Source organism: Brienomyrus brachyistius, chromosome 15 (genome assembly GCF_023856365.1).
Source record: "Brienomyrus brachyistius isolate T26 chromosome 15, BBRACH_0.4, whole genome shotgun sequence".
Classification (NCBI taxonomy): Eukaryota; Metazoa; Chordata; class Actinopteri; order Osteoglossiformes; family Mormyridae; genus Brienomyrus; species Brienomyrus brachyistius.
The window spans coordinates 5,863,164-5,882,587 of NC_064547.1; the positions used below are offsets into that span (position 1 = coordinate 5,863,164).

The following is a 19,424-nucleotide window of genomic DNA, read 5'->3' on the forward strand; positions in this document are numbered from 1 at the left end:
TCTATTTGGGGTTCTTCAAATAAACGCTGCCTGCATCCTTAGAGAGCCAAACATCAGTGCAGACGCTGCCTTTCTCACCCCATTCAGAATAGACTTAAAAAAATAAACACAAACGCATAAATCGAAACATTTATTCCTAGGAAACCAACACAGCTATAGCATTCATTAATGCACCAGGATGTAGTGGAAATATAAACCAAGTTTACCGGCCAGGTTATTAGATGTATTTTAGCATCACCATGCCAAACCGTTCCATTTTTCAAGTCTTCAATATTACAATAACAAATAAGTGCTGTAAGTAATCACTGTGATAATTTGTGTGGGTTCCCTATCCATCTGTACATATGGAGGGATATTTAAAAATATGACTTCTTAAAAGTGACCAAATGGTATTACCACTGCATGGCATTTATCCATCTCGTGAATAAACACATTTCATCAACATTTAAAGGACATGCACGAATACCTTTAGTGCACGTCAAAGGCTCGCCACCAGAACTGCCACGTGAACCACGGCAGTAACAAAGAGCCACCCTGATTCCCAGACGCTAACGTAGAACACTGGCATACCCCATTCCGAAGTTATAGTACAAGAGTTGTGGCCTAAATCGTTAGCAGACGCTTACACCAGTGTCCCGTTGTGCCGTAAACGGGGCTAAGAATATAATACATAACGATGTGCAACGTTGTATAATCCATCTCTCACTTAAATGCTTTTAAACTGAGCACAGGATATTCCTCAAATGGAGGCGCCAAACCACTTAATTTACATCTATTATTAAAGAGTATAATAAAGATTTAAAATTTGCTTCCACTTTAATTTGGCAGTAATTATAAGTGCTCGAGATATCCTGTACAGTACCGTCCTCCTCTGGCAAAGGGGTTGGGGCGCGCAAGGTGACTTCTACAACTTGTCCAGGAAATTGTCGAGGGCGGGGATGCCCTCCTTGAGCCCCTTGCGTTTGCGTGTCTCGCCGATGACCTGGGCGGGCCTGGAGTTGGCCTCGAAGGGGTCTCCCTGGAGAATCTGCCAGTGGTCAAACACGCACTGGGGGAAGGCCTGGCCACCGGTGTTGGAGCGGAGGTCAGCGGTGAAGCCTGAGAGAGAAGTGCCATAGTCGGGCGAGTCAGCTGCAGCTTCATGACATCATTTTACATAAGGGAGGGGGGAGGGGGTGGAAACTCACCAAATGATTCGTTAACGGGCAGGAAAGCCTTGACGACAAACATGGGCGTGCCCATGACTTGGGACTCCTCGAACACGTGACCACGCTTCCTGTTCAGCACACCGTAGATGCCTCCCACAACCTGCTCTGGGCACTGCAGACATACACAGCGCATCAAGAAACCAAACCGTGCCTACAGGGATCCAGAGGACTTGTCAAATCAGGGAGGAGAAGGTACCTGGATCTCGACCAGGTAGACCGGCTCCATCAGCCTGGGCTTCGCAGTGAGCTGACAAGCATACAGCACTCTACGGGCAGTCGGGATGATCTGGCCACCTCCACGATGGATTGCGTCTGCGTGCAGCGTCACGTCGTGGATGTCAAACCGGACTGCACGCAGGTTCTCTTCGCACAAGGCCCCCTGTTGCGATAGCAAAAAAGAAAACTTCTCTACAAACTGAAGGATGTGATGTCCTGCATTAAGGACCACTGGACACAGAAATTTATATAAAACCCTACAATAAGGCGTACCTCCTTAGTTGCCCACTGGAACCCGGCCACCACGCTGTCTTTGATCTCGTTCAGGTACTGCACACCCTTGGTAACGTCGACCAATACGTTGGGCCCGGTTCCATCGGGTCCAAAGCACCAGATCTTCCGGGCTTCTGTGACCTCCCACTCATACTTTTCAGCCAGATAGCGAGCCCGGACCTTCAGCTCCTGCCTGGCAGCGACATCCCCCTTGTCAATGTCCTCGGCCAGGCCATCGGGGAAGGGCCGGGCACGCATGTACAGACGATTGTGCTTGTTGGGCGATTTGGACAGGCACATCTGGTCGGACTCCTCAGATACAGTCTCTCTGTAGGACACCACCGGGTCGGATTTCTGCCGAGACGACGAAAAGCAGGCAAGAGTGGTCATTCCGCATCATCCCGTCCCCAAACAGCAGAGACATTCACCCTGCATCAGCTCACCTTCAGTGGAATGCAGGCATGGTCCTCCTCCAGATCTTTGAGGCAGATCTCCAGGTGCAGCTCCCCAGCTCCGGCGATAATGTGCTCGCCGGACTCCTCGATGATGCACTGCACCATGGGGTCCGATTTGGCCAGACGCTTCAGGCCCTCCACCAGCTTGGGCAGGTCCGCTGGGTTCTTGGCCTCAACAGCCACCCTCACCACAGGGCTCACGCTGAACTTCATCACCCTCATGTTATGGGCATGTTCGAAGGTGGTAATGGTCCCAGTCTTTACTAGGAATTGGTCCACGCCAACCAGACCGACAATGTTCCCGCATGGTACATCCTCAATGGGCTCCACGTAGCGTCCCATCATCAGAATAGTTCTGAAGGCAACAGAAATAGGAGTTACTAAATGCGATTAACTAACTATATGATAGAGAACGTCTTGGTTCCTTGTACTAACCTCTGGATAGGTTTGATGTAGAGGTCCTCCTTTTTGCCAGGGGCAAAGTTTGGTCCCATAATACGCACTTTCAGGCCAGTCGAAACACACCCAGAGAACACGCGGCCGAAGGCATAGAAGCGGCCTTTGTCAGTGGTCGGTACCATCTTGGAGATGTACATCATCAATGGGGCTTTGGGATCGCAGTTCTTGATCCCTGTGGCGAGAGCGATGCGATTAATGATGACATTCTGTTTAACATGCATCAATCAACAATCCAATCTGTCAAAAACTTGCACCCTGGATTACAAAAAGCAGGCGCAGAGCATTACCCATAGCAGCTTCATCGTCTCCTGGTCCCTCATAGAGCAGCTCACAGCGGTATCTCTGGGCGGTGACGGGAGATGGTAGGTGGATGGTGATCATCTGAAGCAGGGCATCGCCAGCGGGAAGCCAGCGTCGCATGACGGCCTTCAGCAGAGGTTTCCCTTCCTTGTCCTTGTCCTCAGTGTCCAGCTTGATGTCAAGTTTCTCGATGAGCTTAGCAGTCTCCTCCTTCCTGAAGTTCATGATGGCGTCAAATACCTGGGGGAAAGGAAGACGTAAGCCGAGCTGCTACTACTAGGTCTGTAATGCTACTCAAATTCCTAATGTACCGTTCGGTACATCCGTTTCGGTTCAGTACGCATAATGAAACAAATAAGCACATGTACGTGACTTTACGTGAAATCTCGTGAGGTCACAAGTGGATGTTCAACACGAAAAATATCATGCTGACTGGCTGTGAGCTGGTTATGGATCATTTGGGTTACTGTTGGTCATAATTGATGGTTTATGAATATTTTGGTTTCCCAATAAATGACACCAGCACAGGAGAGAGAATAGCTGATAAGACCGAGACTGTCTGCTGGTTTACCAAACACAGATATGCTGCTGAAAAATCCAGAATGGGCAAAAAAAATAAATAAATAAATAATATTTTTAAATATAGGGGTGTTTATGGCTAGTTAAGCAACTGTACTTGGTGGCAGAGAACACAGGGTTTTGAAAGGATTTAGTTATTATCGTTATATATATTTTTAATTTATTTTACATATTTTTTTGTACAGTGTGTGTCACTTAGGATGTGTTATTCAAACAAATTGATGTCAGACACACTGACATTGGCACATACCGAAACTGCACTAAACCAGAAACCCAACACCAAGGTTTGGACTGATACACATGTAAAAATGCAGCAATTTCACAGAAAGGTAGCATGCATCACATGACAAATTTCAAGGATTACAGGCCTGAAAAAAAAACCCATCTGGAAAAAAAAAACTCCATATTTATGCAATTGCACAAGTGTCTATTATGGGATTTAATAACACAACCAGTCTCTTATGCAGAATTCACAATGGGGCAAAAGAATATAGTAACTCAAAAAAGAATGGCCCTGCCAGCCATACATCTCACCTTGAAGATAGGGTCTAGGATGAGCTGAGCAAAAGTACGTGGGAGCTTCTTCCCATCAGGTCCAGTTGGAGTCTTGCTGAATTTGCCCGAAGCTGGATCAAAGTAGCTGTAAAACATCAGAACAGTGAGATGCAGTGCAATGAACCTTTGGACACGACAGGTCCTTGATTAGCACTTAGCCGAAGCACTTTATGCACACGGCTTTTAACTAAAGTATCATACTCAGGACACCCATGTCTTGTGCCTTTATTCCGACCAACAGATGAACCGTCACTTGGCATGATCTGGCTGCAGCAGAGCGCGGTTCCCCTTACCGATCTCCCCACAGCTTCTTCATCATCTCCTCCACCTTCTTACAGCGTTCAGCCGGTCCCAGCTGAGCATCACCCTTAGCAGCAAATTTGGCCACATACATCTCGGCGAACTGCTTCAGGGTGAAGGCCCAGCCGTGGAGCCCCGACCCAAACCCCACAGTACCGATGACTGGATCGACCTGTTGAAAGCACAAGACATTCAGTAATTTTATATACATATATATATATTGCTTGAGATCTAGTTAATAACTGAAGCTTCACACCATGCAGGCAGGTAGGGCTATATTCATGCCGAAAGCTGTTACATAGAAATGTCGACAATTAGAAAAACAGTGATTAAAAACCTGAAAAAGTAAAAACTTTACACAAATGGCAAAAAGATTGCCTAATCACAGTCATAAAATTCTAGTCACACCTAGTCATAAGTATTTATATTGACTTTTGTTTAAAAAAAAAAAAGTACTGACTGTAAAAAAATGGTCTAATAGGGTTAAAAAGACCAACGACACCTAAAATTGTGCTTAAGTGACAAAGGACCTGGAATGTGGAGAGTGCAAGTAACTCTTCAGCTGTAAGTAAAAACAGGTACGTGACCCTACTGTGAGCTCTATGAAACCTGGTATGAATGAGTACGCCTAGGGCACTTAACACAACAATCAAGATCAAGCAAAATCAAGCTGGAAACTGTCATTGAGTCAAAGCCAGATTTCATTCTGATTTCATTTCATTTTCATTCTGAGAAACATCTATACAAGACTGATACCTTGAATTATCATGGATGCCTACCATGATATTACCCATGGGGCCACCCTCATCTTCCCCATAGGTGGAGATGATGACGTTGACATTCTCCACGATGCGCTGGAACGTCTGGTACAGCTCTTCTGGCTCTAGCTGTAGCTCCAGCAGGGCACGGTCCATCTTGTTCATCATCAGAACCGGCTTGATCCTTTCCGCAATAGCCTGTCTCAGCACAGTCTCAGTCTGCACGCAGACACCTGATGGGGGGTGGATGATGTTCAGATGCCTGCAATCTGCTGAGTCTGACTAGACAAATGTTATAGGAAGATAAACAAAGAACGACGAGCATATTCGGTGGCCGCAGCCGGATCCCGCTATACTGCAATATCAGTCCCTTACCAGACACGCAGTCCACAACGACCAAAGCACCGTCTGTGACACGCAGGGCAGCCGTGACCTCAGAGGAGAAGTCAACGTGGCCTGGCGAGTCGATCAAGTTGATTAAGAAGCCCGACCCGTCCTTGCACTGCTTGATGAAGGCCAAATCATTTTCGCTGAGCTCATAGAACATGGAGATGGCACTAAGGGGGAAAATCGTTCAGGTTATTGCAATGAATACGTCAGGCGACAGGGTGATGGCACTTATCACAACCACTCAGAATCATTCTGCCAATTAGCCCAACCATTAAGCAAATTCATCCATCCATTTTCCAAACCGCTTATCCTACTGGGTCGAGGGGGGTCCAGACCCTATCCCGGAAGCAATGGGCACAAGGCAGGGAACAACCCAGGATGGGGGGGCCATCCCATCGCAGGGCACACTCACACACCATTCACTCACACATACACGCCTATAGGCAATTTAGCAAGTCCAATTAGCCTCAGCATGTTTTTGGACTGTGGGGGGAAACCGGAGTCCATTAACCAAGTATTTCTGCCAGTACCAGGTAAACTCGTAGATGGCAAGTCAGACTGAAGCCATTATCTGCATTCATTCAGCACACAAAATCCTTGAGATATTTCTGAGACCCAGATATTTCAGATATTTCCAACATTTGATGTGGAATATCACCAAAATTATTAGCCAACTTGATATTGAACACTAAAATACCCTAATACAATTTCTTAAATGACATCATAGCTAATGTAATGTGATTAAGTATATTATACATTACTATCACATGACGAATTAAAAGCTCAGGAATGACTAAGAGCTCATGTAAAAAACAAAGGACTTCACCACAGCGGAGCTGTTCTTGAACCTATTGTGACCAGGCAAATCTGATATGGCTCCTTCCTCCGCACAGACTAACAGCAATTCTGTGATTTGAACATCTGAGTAACCAACGTTTTGGGATCAATCCCAAAAGCTAAAACAAAAGCTATATGAAACTACAGTACACATTAAAAAAATGCAACAAAATCAGGTGTTTCATAGGCAAAATGTCTGTATAGGACATTAAACCCAAATTCTTTATTAACATTTATTGAAATCTAATTTGATATTGTTTGGGTCTGCTAAACCTAGCATTTTACTCTGGCTGTGTGAAAAGTTCAGACTGGGACATACAACTTCCACATCCTTGCAATGACATTCACAGGCCTGTAATGCAATCTGATCATCACATTAACGTACAGTTCATGCACAATCTACTGATACACCATTCGCAGTTGAGGTTCAAATGAGTCTTACGTTGACTTGATGGTGATGCAGCGCTCCTGCTCATCCTTCCTGGTGTCAGTGAAGCGAGTCTCACCAGCACGGGCGGATGCGATGATGCCAGCCTTAGAAACCAGCGAGTCCGTCAGAGTGGACTTCCCGTGGTCCACGTGCGCGATCACAGACATGTTGCGGATGTTAGACTTTTTGTCCATGATGCCACGGATTTGGTCTACCGTGAAGTTCACCTAAAAGCGCAAAGATTAATCAGTTCACTTTAATCAGATACAACACATTATCATCACATTATTTAAAAATGCTCAATCTTAGGATTCAAAAACAAGGATGTGCTGTTACGTTAAAATGTTAGTGCAAGGTGTGTTGACTTGGTACTATGTGCATGCCGGCTAAATAGTTAAAACATTCCCTCATTGACACGCAAATGGAATTCATCCATTTTCCGCCATTCTAAAATATCAGCAAACTTACCATTTCATTTCTCTAAAAAAAATGTATGCAACGTTTCAATACCTCACAATGCCCATCTGGGTAAAGCAATACAAAATGCCAATACAATGAAAAAGCTTTACATGAATCTCAACCAGTCAACTTAGTACATTCTTACCACCTGTCCCTGCAGTGTGCAATATTAACACTACGGGCCAACACCTTTCAGTACGTAAGGATGTTTGCCTGTAGTTAACACTGATGGGTCTATAAGATACTTTGTTCTCCATTTGCACTATTTCGAGCAAAAGAACATAGGTATTCTCTCTATTTCGAATATTCACAGACGCAGGTGACAGGGCGGGGGCAGCATTCATCCGACGCCCCGGAGCAGTTTGCGGAGTTAAAGGCCTTGATCAAGGGCCCAACAGCGAAACGGTTAACCGGTCGGGCAGGGCGACCTTCGGAAGAGTGGCACTGGCGCCTAACCGGCAGAAGCGCACACCGCCCCAGCGAACTTCAGGAAGCCACGTCAGTCACATCCACACGCAACACCTGAAGCACTTCGATGGAAACTATCACGCCCTAAACGTCAAACAGCCAACGGACACTCGTATTCTGACCGTTTGTAATATCAGTAATACATGACAGTCAGTGAAATGAATGCAGCCAGAACACACTAACATGTCAAGGTAGCGTTCGAGCTGTCAAAATACCGTATGAACAACGACAACTCGATTTATGTTGGTGTCTAACTAGGTAAGCGGGGAGGGCACAGCCACTAAGGGAAAGCACGGTCCATTCGACAGTTTGACCACTAATGTGTGGTAATAAAGCGACAGCAGCGATAAATCCAGCTTGGAGTCGCTACGTAAACACAGGGACTGTAAAACAGACTATATTACCACGAAAGCTGCCATTTTGTGCGAATAGGCACCGCTCTTGCATTTTTTATATTCATCTGTTACACATCCCAACTTTAGCTAACAGAATGTCATGACAGCTGTTCTGGTAGAAGCCCCTATTTACCCGACAGCTGCCAAGAAAAACTTCATGCACTCACCATTTTGACGGATGGTTTCGGATTCCACCGGGAAGGAAAACACGATCTAGCTTCTGGTGAACGCCGTCCACCGTGACAGGGTACAGGCTGGGAAGGGAGTAGTGACGTCAGTGCCAGTTTTTATATAGGGCCAGCCCATAAACAAATGTAACTCATTTCGTCATAAGAGTGCGCGGCTACAAAAGGCCGGAGGTACCAAACTGTACGACACTAAAGCGATTCACTGAGACTTGTCCGCCGAATAATTGCCGTTCGTCCATCAGTCAATCCATCCACCCATACATCTATTTCCTATACCCGCCTTTCCTGTACAAGCTGAGGGTGCCATTAACATTCTAGTATATCCATATATTATCACGCCGTACATTTAATATGTGTTCAGTAATTAAAACATTTTAATGAAAAAGTAAAATTAAAATCAAACGTGCACACTGATACCCAAAAAATACACGTAAAATGGCAATAACTATCTGGGGATGTTTTGTGATGATGCTTGTGTTGATGTCATTTTTATTTGAAAAATTTGAACCAGTTATCACGTGATGTAATTACCATTTCAAGGATACAAAGTAAATTTCGTGTTTAAACTTTAAAACTAATCATATACCAGTAACTGGGGAAAAAACATTGAAAAAATATTTCTTTTATAAAATTTTTTCATATTACAGTCAACATATACATGAAAAAAATGTCTACGGGAAGGTCAGAGTTACTTTTAAGAAGAAATACAGTTAATTTGTTAAACATGCATATAATCATCAGCCTTACAAAGCTATTTATCCAATATGGAATCAAGGTGAGCCCTAAGCATAAGGTACCACGTATTGTACAAGGCGGGGACATCCTGGACAGGACGCAGGTCATTCTCAGCGTGCACACACATACACTCACACAGCATAACATAACATGCACACTTTAGAGTTAACAGTGCAAAAAAATTCTGTAGACAGTGGGAATAAACTGGAGGGGGGAAAAATGCAAACAATTTAAATTTCACAAACATGTGAAACACACAGCAGGCACAGCCGTGAAACCCAAACACGTGCCGATATAAATAACATTCCTAAAAGCGGTCTACTCTGACAGCCCACACATTGTAATGCTTTGTGTTGCCTTCAGGGGGAGCCATTTTAATAAGAATTCGTCAGAACGTGGCCTTTTATTCTTTGAAATTCAACCATTTTCTCCAGCAGGTGGCACCTGTGATGCACCCTTTGGAATTATTTTCTCCGCAAGCATATATTCTCAGAAACAGGACTGTCAAACTAAACAAAGCACGAAACTGGGCTAATGTGATGTATATCAGGTTTATGTTATGCATTACAAATGTTTGGAGTATTTGTGTAACCTCCGGCTACATTCGGCAAACTTTTGTTATAAAAAACAGCAAATCTGTACAACCTATACAACTGCAATGGTGTTTTACTGGACTGGGTGGTCACATTAAAAGGCTTTAATTCTAATAAAACAGGAGAAAAAGGGCTGTAAGACACATACACAACACAATTCTTTTATTCAGGTCTAATCAGGGCCTGTATCACAAAGTGGGATTGTTTTGTTTAGCTGCATAACTTGTCAGATTTAAGGTCGTTTGGGCTGGTCAGACTGACGGCTGCTTCCAATGGTGTCTGATGTCACTCCTTTCAAGGGACTTATTATGAGACTCAGGCTAAGGGTCTCTTTGAGTGTCTTGTCTGTTGTGTATGCTCCGACCGCGGTGAGTGATGTCTTATTGAGGGAGACATTTTACTCACTCGGTGGTTGAAGGGTGCCCACGAGGTGACACTGCTCTGGTCATGGGTGACTTCAATGCGACTGCTGGCAATGACAGGGCTGGTTATGAGGACTGTGTCGGTCCCCATGGGTCTGAAGACTGGAGTGAAAGCGGCTCCATGTTCCTTGACTTTGCGAAAGGGCTGCGGGTCGCTGGATCCTGGTTGCAGTGCCCTGAGCTGCATCGTCAGACTTGGCACTCCAGTACTGGTGGTGCAGTGAAGGGGATTGATTACCGGGATCAGAATGACACTGGCATAATACGCAAACGCCACGCATGTGGAGCCTGGGTGGAGATACGAACCTCAGTCCCAGAAATGTGATTTTTTTTTCTGGTGGTTGGAGTGTCAATCCTGCCACCAAACCCCAAGTTCTTCCCTGTAAGTTGGAGGACCAGCCTGCAGGGTTAGATGTAGATTAACATCATATCCAGGATGAAGCAATTGCAGGTTAAGGGCCTTGCTCAAGGGCCCAATGGAGTTGGATCACTCCTGGCATTCACAGGATTCAAACCAACAACCTGCCAGTCACTGGCACAGATCCCTAGCCTAAGAGCCACCACTCCAGCCTCTGGACATGAGGTGCAAGGCGACAAGAGGTCGGAGAACCTGGTAGATGGACAATTTGTGGCTGAAGCAGCATAGTGTGGAATAACTGTCTGTAACTTTTGCGAAAAAGAGAGGTAAACACTTCTGCCGGGAGGGTAAATGGTTTTGTGACTGAAGGGGTTCAGTGAGTTATCGACTGATTCTGTCTCAGGATTTCAAACGATTGCAAATGTGATAATCCAGCCAGCTTCCCAGCCACATAACACAGGGACAGCATGCAAATTCCACAGGCTCAGAGCAGAGGAGGAATTCAAAGACACTTGCTTAGGTGTCTTTCTTTGATCAATTCTGAGGATCTCTGATCATTTTTTTTCTGTCAGCTCTTCCCTGGATTTAACGCATTGAGCTCTGTGGCCGTTCATGTTCCTCCAGAGAGAAATATGTGAAATACAATGAGCGATGAAAACACCCTATCTGTATCAGATTAGGTCTGTCACTATCGATTATATAAATAATCAACTAATTAATCTGACAAGTCATTCAGTAATTGTTCTTATCCTCCTGAGACCCCACCCATTCATTTATGCCCATTGTAGTGGACATTTGGTTTTTGCATCTATCTTTTCACTGATGTAAGGAAACATATTTATTCCTACTGTGCACTAAAGAGGACATGCTGTGAAATTAAAAATAAAAATAAATTTGAAAAAATTATAAGATGTCTTATTTCCTCCAAAGACAGAAAATCACAAATAACCTAAAATTGAAGGACACTTTTTTTCCTTGGAGAAACAAACAAACAAAACCTGATAAGGCAGGCCGTTGAAATGAGATTGTGACTGATGTGGTTACCACACTACGCGAATTACCAGGTTTTACCGAACGGGCCCAACTCCTTCTGGTTAAATACCGTAAATTATATATATATATAAACAGTAAAACATGAGACAATTATCCTTTCTTCTTGGTTTTATTAATGGTAATGGGTTATAAAGATATCCTGAAAACCCATGCATTTCATGAATTAATTGCCTGTGAGCACGGTAAAACCCAGGTTCTGAAGTGGTACTCTGAAAGGGGACAGGGAATTGGCAGGATCGATGAGCTACTTCCCAGTGGCCGAATCATGTGGAGTGAGATCAGTACGCCATCAGAACGCGCCTCGGAACACTCTCCTACGCGGACGGCAGGCGCTCCGCTTCCAGTAATTGACCCCGCTGTGGCACAGCTGTTCCATCTGGCAGCCGGCTGACCTTCTGCTTTCCTATTCTTATTTTTTTTTTCTATCTCTCGGCATCCGCACAACTAATAATTGTTCAAGGTCCGTGTAGCCGATGGGACGCAGCAGCCAGCTGACCTTGGACCCCAACAGTTTCATCCACTCAGGAGTTTCGTTCCCTCCAGGAGGGTTTGTTCATGCTCACAGATCTTATTTTAATGGTTCTACTTTCTAACTGGTGCGGTATTAACTGCCTGAAGTCTGTTTGTAATTCTGCCATTTGTATGCATAGTTATGTGTTTCATGTGTATTCTGTATAAAATGCTATAAGGCAAATGCATTAGGATATATCAATAGTGTATTTACTTTATATGCAACTATATTAAAACTTAGGATGTACCGTGTGTGTGTGTGTGTGTGTGTGTGTGTGTGTGTGTATGCTCTACATGCACACTAGTGTTATCTCAAGTTTTGTTCCTTGAAGTAAATATCATATATTTTATATATATATATATTTGTTGGAATAATTGTCATTCGGCTTTTGTCTGCTTTACATCTATAGCAGGTAACATCTTTCCTGTGTACACCTTTGCCCCCAAATGGTAGATTACCGCAACTAATTCATTATGTTTCCATGAATGGATTCATTGTTTCACAATCCGGTCCCCGGGGACCAGCAGGCAGTCCCCGTTTTTGCATCCTCCCAGCTCCCAGTAGGGAGCAAACATGTGGACTGTCTGGCAGGGAGCTGGGACGGAGCAAAAACATGAACCGTCTGTGGGGCCCCGAGGACTGGATTGGAAATCTCTACCATAATGTATAAGGGGACGGTCTTAAAAAGTTACATTCATTGTTTAGGACTGGAATTCAAACTTTAATAAAATACTGAAAATTATAAAGATGGCTGTAGATCATTATTATTATTATTCTTATTTTAAAAAAGCTTTTTTTGGTTGCACAGGATGACGATCTACCCTGGAAAAAATAAATAATGTAAATAACTGAGGGTGTTTTAATGTTGTGGAAAGGGATAAACAAATAAATTATGTATGGAGACATCTGAATGTTTGCGTTTTCAGCTGGGATCTTTTCTATTAAAGTCCACTGGCATTTGTCTTGTTTTGATAGTCAAGGTTAAACCCCTCCCACTAGCAGGTTAAAGTGACCCCCGGCCCCCCATGTCTCCTACTACCCGACACCACTAATACTAGACTGAGAAATCAATGCAGCACTTAGAAAAAAAGACACGTACAAATTGGAGTATTCACTCCTTTTTATAGCTTTGTGGGGAAAATGAAAGATAATAAATCATGCAAAAGAAGGAAAGAAGAACCTTGAATTAGAGCAAAACTAACTTTATATCTTACCAAAAAATGGTCATTGTCATGTAAAGAATTTTTGCATGGATTTTCTTACCGAAAATTAATTTCATACCTAAAATGCTAAAAGAGCATTTGTAGGACAAACTATTTTAATGCTACATAGCATAGTACTCAGCAGGAAATACAGTTTATTAGCTAAGAGCTTGTATTTATCCACAATTTTAAAAGATGAATGCATGTGGAAGGATACTGTATGAATTCATTTACTCTCCTGCCTTTGAAAGAGTGTATTCCGGTGTATTCCAGTGTATTCCGGTGTATTCCGGTATATTCCGGCTTTAGCTGTTTAGATTTTATCCTGTGGAGCAGGTCTGAAACTGTAGAAACCGAAGTCTACCTGATTATTCTGAGATATCAGCGATGCTCACTTGCAAAACAGAGCTGCAGTGATGGAACGCAACACAGTGAATATTTCTGGTGGTTTTGTGTTTTGTGTTGTTTCATCAATGTACTGCATTTTTGAGGGGAAAATTCCATTTGTGTGCAAGAGAGATATTACCTGAACAGTCTTGAAGACAGACAGACAGACAGACAGATGTGTTTGGTGCGTTTGTCATAACAGACTTGTGAACACAGACGTTACCACATGCAAGAGCTGCTGTTGCTCCTTAGCAGTGACCTTAGACTTCTGTATGACTTATTTCATTTTCCTCAATGTGTCTTTGCACTGATCACTGTAGGACTCCATGGCGCTGGCGTTGTTTTCTGTTTTAAAATAACCCTTAACCCTTGAAACCTATTTTGGACTGAATTGAACAGAAGTCTAGAAATGTTTATATTTGGTGATCAGCAGTGTGGCTTTTCAATATACCAGGGCAGGTCAAGCCCGACTCCGATCAGCCCCTTTTCTAGAGGGGTATATTATCAATCAACGACCTTGACTGTTTAAGTCATTTATTTCATAGAGAGAGGAATATATTCTTTGCAAAATAATGCAGTATTTATGTATCACTACAAGTATGTAGTAGTATAGACGCTCCCTGGGTCACGATGGGGTTACGTTCCGATAAACCTGTCATAAAGTGAAAATATCGTAAGATGAAAAGGTATTTTAGCGAAGAAAATAAAATAAAACAATAATTCCTATTTTTTTGCGCTGTGACTTTAATCAGTTTGACTCTATCGATGCACTTCGCCATGTGAGAATGTGACGGGACAGCATTGTTGGTCTGGCTGTGATCAGGTTGACAGAATCCTTCGTCACCAGGAACTGAAACTCCATGGCAACCAGCCTTGCCCAGTAACATGGTGCCAGATAATTGGTGTCACGACTGCTTCTCTTGAGCTGCATGCATCTTTATGTTTGTGATCTAGGGTGAGAACATGCAGAACGAGGTTCTTCTGCCCCCCCCACCCCCTTTGCTGACCTGTATGACTTGTGGCAGATCTACGCTCATGCATCACACTTAACATGGCACGTCGGTGTGCCTCAGTGACCCTAGCTGGACTCACGGTGAGAGCACTACCTTTTGTTGCTGTAGATGCCCAGGCTAACAGATGGTGGTGACGTTTTTTCTACACCCTGCCAGGTGGCTGTGATTCCTTGCCGGAATACCCCCGGTGTTTACCTTCCCTTCATGAGCACGCCCCCGCTGAAGATCCTCACCTCAATCAGATGGCTGGCCTCTCTCCCCATGAGAGTCCTCAAAGAAGGCAGCGTATGTTTCTCGGTTTGGACGGGGGGGGAGGACCCAACTTCTCTGGGGATCTGCAAGCTGCAAAGAAACTCAGGCTTCAGAACTCAGACATACAATAGAAATCATCTTGTATTAACTAATACAGGGGTCTCCAACTCCGGTCCTGGAGGGCTACCGTCCAGTAGGTTTTCTATCCTACCCGGCTTCTGATGAGCCTCACCTGCTCTCAGGTAAATACCAGGAACAGGTGTGACTCATCAGAAGCCAAGTGGGACAGAAAAGCTACTGGACAGTAGCTCTCCAGGACCGGAGTTGGAGACCCCTGGACTAATACAATAGTCAAACAAGGCAATAAATACAAGATCATTCTGTTGTTCCTTAGTGAATGATGTGTATAGAATGGAATAGTGGTCTAGTGAAACTCCCCTCACTACCTCTACTATCTAAACTTGGAGGTGACAGAAAAGGGGCACCCCCATGCGGCACCTGGGGGTTACGGTCCTTGCTCAAGGGCCCATGAACACGTGACCCAAGGCTGGGTTTGTACCAGCGACTTTCAAATCACAGGCACAGAGACTTACCAGCGGAACCACATGCCAACATACCCTATCTGCAACTGCAGGATAATGTACAAAACTAATACTGTATGCCAGGGATACTCAAGGTCCCCAAGGTTCAAATTGTATCAGCCTCAAAAAGCTATGGCCCACTATGTTTTACCAATGGAGGGAGGGGTCCCCCTTGGTAAATTTCGCTGATCTGTGGGATGGTGGGGGTAGGTCGATTAAATGGTCTATATTATATCGTGCTTCTGTCAGGATGTGCACCAGAGTCTGCCATGGAGTACCCTTGTTATATACTAAACTAATTAAACTGACAATTTAAACACTGGACTAGAATAATGGTCTTAGGTGATTCATTTCAAACATTAATTGTGATTGTGTGTGTGAGCGTGCGTCCTGCATGAGCTAGCATCCTATCCAGGGTGTTCCTATGCCGCATGCTCTGTGTTTATTGGCTCAAGGCTCCTCCAACAACATCACATCGGATAATGAATTCCTGCACTTGTAATTGGAATATTTCCAGTAAAGTATTACATCTAAGCTTTGTCTTTTTGCCCAGATCGCGGGCATTTTGGCTGCTTCTTTCTGCTTCCTGGAAAAAGCCAAGCTTGTGTGTCATGGAAGTCAGGGGAGCTGTTAAGAATTTAAAGAATAACATGGTGCCAGGTAGTGTTAGTCATCCTCCTTCAGTGGACTTTTGGGAAAGTAACAAGTCACTGTTAGCTTCAGCCCATTGGCAGGGAGGCGGAGAAGCTAGTGACCAAAGAGGGAGTGGCTCTGCCCAAATAGCCTTCCCCCTCCAAGGCATTCAGTAATGGACTGCTCCACACTCCCAACCAATCAAACACGAGCTACTCAGGATTCCATCATCCAATCCAGTCTGCCTTTACCCAGCCAGGTGCTGCAAAGACACACCCGGTCTGAGCATTTCCCCAATGCTGCAAAGGTACAATTATGTTCAACCTAACTTGGTCCATGCATTCATTTCCTTTGATAACTGGCTAGGGCTCATCTCACAAGATTACAGCAGATACTTCTGAGCTGAAAATTTAATGAAAGGACAATGCTGTGTATTAATATTACATAAGACTTTTGTCAGGGGGATGTGTAAAAAGCAAACTCTCAGAAGCTTTGATCTTCTGATGGAAAACAGGGAGGATGCACTGCGATTTCAAATCAAACACCTATCTCACCTATAGTTATTTCTCCATAATTCATTCCCATGCAAAATTCAACAATTTCCCCATATTTACCAAGAGTCTGAACCAAATGATGGTAATCTTATGCAGAATATGAAAGAACAGTGTGTGTGTGTGTGTGTGTGTGTGTGTGTGTGTGTGTACTCTGCAAATGCAAATCAGATCCAGCAGAAGGAAGCTTCCAAGCACTATTGCTCTGTCACGTTTCCTTCTCCATACAGTAAAGGATTCGTGGGAAGCAAACAATCACAGCAGGGATGATTGTCTTCCACTGACATCAGAGGACGACGTTTTTCAGGATACAAAATTCTGCACATAAGGTTCATTCAACAAAGGACTTTCGTGTAAAATCTCAATTTTATATTTATCTTAAAATGTAACGTTCTTCCATTTTATTTTCCTTTTTTTGGACTATAAAGTGCTCCGGTAACCAAATCTGCATCCTTCTCTAATTCTCACCTTAAAAATAAGCTCTATGAATGAGCCTGCATCTTGTGAACTTTTACATCATCCTCTTCAGGCCAGTTCATATGCCTTCCAAATGCGGGTTCTTGCACTTCCACTGGACTCTCCCTCTTACAGATGGGGGACACTGGGGATGGGCTTACGGGGATTAAGCCGGATGTTTATAACAAAGCTTCAGCTTTATGATGTGAGACAGTATCCGGCATAAACCCCGGAAATCCTCTGACCCTTGAACTGCCCTCACTTTTACAAGTTCTCGCCCTCTGTCTGTAGAGCCAGTCCTTAAAAAGAAATACACCTAAGCGAAAAAGAAGGAGCAGAATCAATGTGTTGATCGCCTGGAGGACAGGCAATAAGAACACATTGCGGCACTAATCTACAGAGAAAAATATTATATATTAAACACATCTACATCAATATAACACACAATGTTCAGCTCAGATAAGACTGACAGGTGATGGATAATCATTCTGCATTATTGCTCACCATTATGACATGTGAAACAAGGGTCACTATTTACATTGACAAAGCATGTCAGACACAAATTAAAGTAACTGCTGAATGAATAAAAAATTGCAGTATAAGTATAAGCATAGAGAAACACGGCAGGATTCTTTGCTTCAAGAAAAGCAAGAGTATTTTTCCTTCCTGGGTTTAAAAAGAGATGAAAAACTAACCAAATGAGATATTTGCAGAAACATCAAGCAGTTGATTCCAGCCCACAGCAATTCCACTTTAGTTACATAGCCAGCTGCAATTGTGTCGCCGTGGGAAGTCAAGCATGATTAGGACTGGAAATGCGGGGGTCAACTGGCTGGATGGTAATGGGATGTGTCTGCTCGGGGGGGTGGATCGAGCTGCACAGAAGTGGGAGTTACTGAGGAAGACCTTCTGAAATGGTGAATGGGCCGAAGAAAGTAGCGGATCTGGTGAGAGCTCTAGAACAACAGAAGCAAGCAAGAAGACCCAGTAATGGCCAAATTGGAACACTACCACCCTGTGTTGGACGTTTCAGGCCTGGAAGCTACAAATCCAGACCAAGATTTAGTTTCTACCAACCAGTTGAGCATAAAGAGTCACAGTCACAACTGGTTGGTAGAAACTAAATCTTGGTCTGGATTTTGTAGCACTTATCTGAAGACTGAGAGGTTTTGAACCCGATGTTGGCGTGGACTGACTTATTGCGCTTTGGCTGCTATAAACTCAGGTCTACAGCTGGGCTGGCCAGCATGAACATACTGACACAACACGTGCCAAAACACTGATCCTACATCAGTTACATAAACTCACGAGGCTGTAAAACACGGACGAGCTTTTCATAAACCATAAGCCTTGCATGAACCATAAACCTGCATTGTTCTACGGCACATTAATACTGCAGGCCAGAAGTTAAAACATGCATGGAAAGAGATTAACATTATAATAAAGGGCTGTGGATTTTGTGACTGCTCCATTAGGGGCATCGCTCTGTTATACACTCCGATAAATTAGACTTCTGCACATCAGTAAATAAAATATGCCGAATTTATATGTGTACAGAGCTCTGTAAATGAATATGAGACATAACATTTAAAATTAGCCACAGGTTATGTAAGAGACATTTTATGCATTTCAAAAATGAAGCAGACGGATTGTCTACTTTAGCTCATTGCTTATTCATTTTCCATTTATATTCATTTATTTTTAAAACATGATTATATAACTGCGAGATGTTGCAGGTAAACAGGTCCAAAAAGATGGAGTAATCCGACACGATGATGACAGAGTGGTCATACCACGGTCTGGCGCTTCCAAAGAGCCCTCCCATTGGCTGGCTGGTAGACGAATCGCGTGGCTGCAAAACACCAAGGTAAGCAAAGATGAAGGAGGTCATGGATCCAAAAGGGAAAAGACAAAGTACCTGTCTACAGGGTACAAGTGTTTTCATGAACACTCTCTGTGCGGGCTGTCTATTTACAGTATCAGTCCCCCCAGAGTGATCAAACGCAAAAGCGTCTAAAAATAATTCAGCTGGGAGGGTGGGGAGGGTGCCATTTAGCACATTAAAAATTCGTTAACCATCTGTGAACCTTTTTTAATTAGATACAGTGTCAACGTGGGGATAGAGAGCAGTAGAGGTACTGGCCTGAGCAGAATCTAGAAGGTTCTCTTGATCCTGCACTGGGCAAATCTAAGGGGTCAGGCTGCTTCTGCAGTGATTGCTTATGTGTTTCCACATGATGGGAGATAACTGTTAAGCTCAAGGGCACAGGGGGAGGTCTGGAATACAGGCTTGAATTCACTATGAGCTCATCCACTATTCTGGAATGCTTCACTCGACAGCATCTGTCTTCTTCTCTGTGAGTGAAGGACCTCAGTATAGTGATCGATGTTTTCATGTTTTTAATCT

General features: G+C 43.8%; 1 protein-coding gene and 1 long non-coding RNA gene across 4 annotated transcripts in view; both read right to left on the bottom strand.

Moving 5' to 3' along the window:
• Nucleotides 1-117: 117 nt before the first annotated feature.
• On the bottom strand, nt 118-8,347 carry LOC125708570 (elongation factor 2). Its single transcript, XM_048976199.1, has 13 exons — nt 8,250-8,347; nt 6,773-6,987; nt 5,479-5,660; nt 5,125-5,336; nt 4,339-4,517; nt 4,025-4,130; nt 2,899-3,151; nt 2,588-2,783; nt 2,141-2,507; nt 1,698-2,051; nt 1,405-1,587; nt 1,188-1,320; nt 118-1,098 (listed from the first exon to the last, which is right to left on the bottom strand). The coding sequence occupies exons 1-13, from the start codon at nt 8,250-8,252 to the stop codon at nt 905-907; spliced, it is 2,577 nt and encodes an 858-aa protein (XP_048832156.1). The 5' UTR covers nt 8,253-8,347; the 3' UTR covers nt 118-904.
• A 1,662-nt stretch (nt 8,348-10,009) lies between these two features.
• Nucleotides 10,010-19,424, bottom strand: part of LOC125708994 (uncharacterized) — a 29,175-nt gene continuing 19,760 nt past the window's right edge. The window contains exons 3-8 of one of the 3 annotated variants that reach the window (XR_007382568.1): nt 18,811-18,869; nt 17,713-17,973; nt 17,030-17,333; nt 14,778-14,886; nt 10,327-10,420; nt 10,010-10,229 (exon numbers count right to left, since the gene is read on the bottom strand). This is a non-coding gene — a long non-coding RNA (uncharacterized LOC125708994). The remainder of the gene's footprint in view (nt 10,230-10,326; nt 10,421-14,777; nt 14,887-17,029; nt 17,334-17,712; nt 17,974-18,810; nt 18,870-19,424) is intronic. The other 2 variants (XR_007382569.1, XR_007382570.1) reach the window with 2 other exon arrangements.

Coding starts and splice junctions, on each gene's coding strand:
- LOC125708570 (XM_048976199.1), bottom strand. Junction 4,518..5,124: donor GCCCCATGGGTAATATCATG/GTAGGCATCCAT, acceptor TGCTTTCAACAG/GTCGATCCAGTCATCGGTAC. Junction 1,588..1,697: donor TCCAGTGGGCAACTAAGGAG/GTACGCCTTATT, acceptor CTATCGCAACAG/GGGGCCTTGTGCGAAGAGAA.